The sequence below is a fragment of the Bison bison genome, unplaced genomic scaffold (genome assembly GCF_000754665.1).
Source record: "Bison bison bison isolate TAMUID 2011002044 unplaced genomic scaffold, Bison_UMD1.0 scf7180017864390, whole genome shotgun sequence".
Classification (NCBI taxonomy): Eukaryota; Metazoa; Chordata; class Mammalia; order Artiodactyla; family Bovidae; genus Bison; species Bison bison.
This window is the reverse complement of record NW_011494962.1, coordinates 5,417,712-5,421,124: the sequence shown is the minus strand read 5'-3', so window position 1 is coordinate 5,421,124 and position 3,413 is coordinate 5,417,712. Positions and strand designations below refer to the sequence as shown.

The 3,413-nt window shown below is 44.1% G+C and overlaps 1 protein-coding gene across 1 annotated transcript in view; it reads left to right on the top strand.

Moving 5' to 3' along the window:
- The window catches only part of ART4 (ADP-ribosyltransferase 4 (Dombrock blood group)), a 13,464-nt gene that overhangs the window by 4,220 nt on the left and 5,831 nt on the right, over positions 1-3,413 (top strand). Inside the window, exon 3 of the mRNA XM_010858776.1 lies at positions 1-605. Coding sequence (XP_010857078.1) covers positions 1-605 — 605 coding nt within the window. The remainder of the gene's footprint in view (positions 606-3,413) is intronic.

Here is a 3,413-nt window from a genome sequence, read left to right as displayed (position 1 = left end):
CATGGAAGAACTAGAATCCAGTAAGCATTACCGCAAGGTCTGGCACCAAACACACTTAAACTGGTTGAACCAAGAAAAACCTCTCCCCGGGAACATGACTATTACACATGCTCTGGCTGTCTCGGTTTATTTATCGGACGACAGAGTTCACTTAGACTTCTCCAGAGCCATGGCCAGTGCTGCTGGGTCTCCGCAGCAGTATAAACATTCATTCCGTTTCAAATATCTACACTACTTCCTGACCTCAGCAATCCAGCTGCTGAGGAAAGAGATTGTCTCGAGGAAAGACTCTCTGTGTTACGAGGTGCAGCATGAGTGGAAGGGCGTTTACTTGCGAGCCCCCGTGGGTGCGATCGTTCGCTTTGGCCAATTCCTCTCCACCTCCCCAGCAAGAGAACAGGCACAGAGGTTTGGGAACCAAACTCTGTTTACCATGTTGACCTGCCTGGGGGCACCAGTACAAGACTTCTCTCTCAAGAAGGAGGTCTTGGTCCCTCCCTATGAGCTGTTTAAAGTTGTCAATGTGAGCTACCATCCAAGAGGAAATTGGTTGCAATTGCTGTCAAATGGGACCCAAAGCACGTACAACTGTCAGCTGCTAAAAGGTATTGTTATTGATCCAATTTCAATTCACTGTAACCAGGATCGGGATTTCCCTAGTGGCTTAGTTGGTAAAGAGAACACCTGCAATGCAGGAGACCCAGATTGGGAAGATCCCCTGGAGAGGGGCATGGCAACCCACTCCAGTATTCTTGCCTGGAAAATCCCCATGGACAGAGGAGCCTGGTGGGCTACAATCCATCGGGTTACAAAGAGTTGAACATGACTGAGCAACTAAACCACGTACATTACTAGGATCACAGCCCACTATTTTTTTTAATCTTGTCAAAAAAGTAATTTTAATTTTTTTTCTATTTTAAAAAAGTTTTATTGGAGTCTAGTTGATTTATTATGTTGTGTTAGTTTCAGGTGAACAGTAAAGTGAATCGGTTATACATACACATATATCCACTCTTTTTCAGATTCTTTTCCCATAAAGGTTATTACAGAGTACTAAGTAGAGTTCCCTGTGCTGAACAATAGGTCCTTATCAGTTACCGTTTTATATATAGTAATGTGTATGTGGGGGCTTCCCTAGTAGCTCAGTTGGTTAAGAATCCGCCTGCAATATGAGAGACCTGGGTTCAATCCCTGGATTGGAAAGATCCCCTGGAGGAGGGCACGGCAACCCACTCCAGTATTTTTGCCTGGAGAATCCCTGTGGACAGAAGAGCCTGGCGGGCTACAGTCTGTAGAGTCGAAAAGAGTTGGACACGCCTGATTCGACTCACATACACACTGTATATCAGATCAGATCAGTCGCTCAGTCGTGTCCGACTCTTTGCGACCCCATGAATTGCAGCACGCCAGGCCTCCCTGTCCATCACCAACTCCCGGAGTTCACTCAGACTCACGTCCATCAAGTCAGTGATGCCATCCAGCCATCTCATCCTCTGTCGTCCCCTTCTCCTCTTGCCCCCAATCCCTCCCAACATCAGAGTCTTTTCCAATGAGTCAGCTCTTCACATGAGGTGGCCAAAGTACTGGAGTTTCAGCTTTAGCATCATTCCTTCCAAAGAAATCCCAGGGCTGATCTCCTTCAGAATGGACTGGTTGGATCTCCTTGCAGTCCAAGGGACTCTCAAGAGTCTTCTCCAACACTACAGTTCAAAAGCATCAATTCTTCGGCACTCAGCCTTCTTCACAGTCCAACTCTCACATCCATACAGGACCACAGGAAAAACCATAGACTTGAGTAGACGAACCTTTGTTGGCAAAGTAATGTCTCTGCTTTTGAATATGCTAGTCAATCCAAATCTTCCAATTTATCTCTCCCCCAATTTCCCCCCTGGTAACCATAAATTTGTTTTCTGCATCACTATTCTTTTATAAAATTTATTTTTCGAGTGGGCTTGTGGGGGAAAGGCCAAAAATATGTATATTGGCTTTTAGTAAGGACAAGACAAAAAGTCATTTCAAGCAGAAAAAACATACTAAATTTCAGAGATTTCAAACAATCTGGTATCTTCAGGTAAATTTCAAGATTTTGGACAACCAGAGTGTAAGATGTAGGAAGAAGCCAGGAGTACAAAGAGAGTAGGAAATGGATTTGGGCTGGAGAGATCTGACAGGGCCAGTTTGTAAAAATTCTTGTATTTCATGCCAAGGATTTTCAAACTTCATGCCATAAGCAGTGAGAAATCATTAGAGTCTGTAAGAAGTGGAATATCAATCAGATCAGTATTTTAGCAAGAGCCCTGATGCTGGGAAAGATTGAAGGCAGAAGGAGGAGAGGGAGATAGAGGATGAGATGGTTGGATGGTATCACCGACTCAATGGACATGAACTTGGGCAAACTCCGGGAGATGGGGAGGGACAGGGAGGCCTGGTGTGCTGCAGTCATGGGATGGCAAGGAGTCAGACACAACTTGGCAACTAAATAACAGAACAACTGATGATACCATGAAAAATGAACTGAAGTAAGAGTAATTAGTTACCACAATATAAACATGTGTTAAGCTCTTTTATAGAAACACATGTGACTGATTCCATTTTATCCTTGTATGTTGCCAGCCACAGTCATTTGATGGAGCAAACACAGTGAAAATTCTATAGCAAAGGCTGTCCCCTGTTTGATTAAGAAAGAGGAAGACCATCGTTATCCACATGTGTGTTCGTTTACAAAGTCAACTGTAACTCAGCTACAGTATCTAACTTTGAAATATCCCCTACTCTTCCTCTACTCCATCATCATGGCTACTGTGAATAATTCAGCCCATCAGCATTTCTCAACATATTAAGGCTGCAGCATTGCAACCGTCTTCAAACTGGCATCCCCGCTGAGGTCAAGATCCTGCTCACTCTGGCCTATTTGTAAACACAGACCAAGGGAGAGGTGCTCTACCAGGACTCTCATCCACACCCTTCTCTCCTTGCCAGCAGGGAAGATACCAATAATGAATGGCATGTGTTTCTGCTCCACAGACCCAAGAGATTAATGTTTATAGAGAAGAATGAAAAACTAGGGTAGAATGTGAATAAAATAGTGATATTTTAAAATAAAATAAAATATCAAAAGCTCACTATTTTTGATAAGAATATATCATAAGATATTTTGATAAGAATATCCATAGCCAGGTTCCAGGATTTTCCAGAATTGCATCTGCCTGGAATACTGTGGCTTCGTTCTCATCATTTGAGATAGGTAGCTTTGCTACTGGGCTTCCCTAGTAGCTCCACTGGTAAAGAATCCGCCTGCAATGCAGGAGACCTGGGTTCAATCCCTGGGTTGGGGAGAACCCCTGGAGGAGGGCATGGCAACTCACTCCAGTACTCTTGCCTGGAAAATCCCATGGATGGAGGAGCCTGGTAGG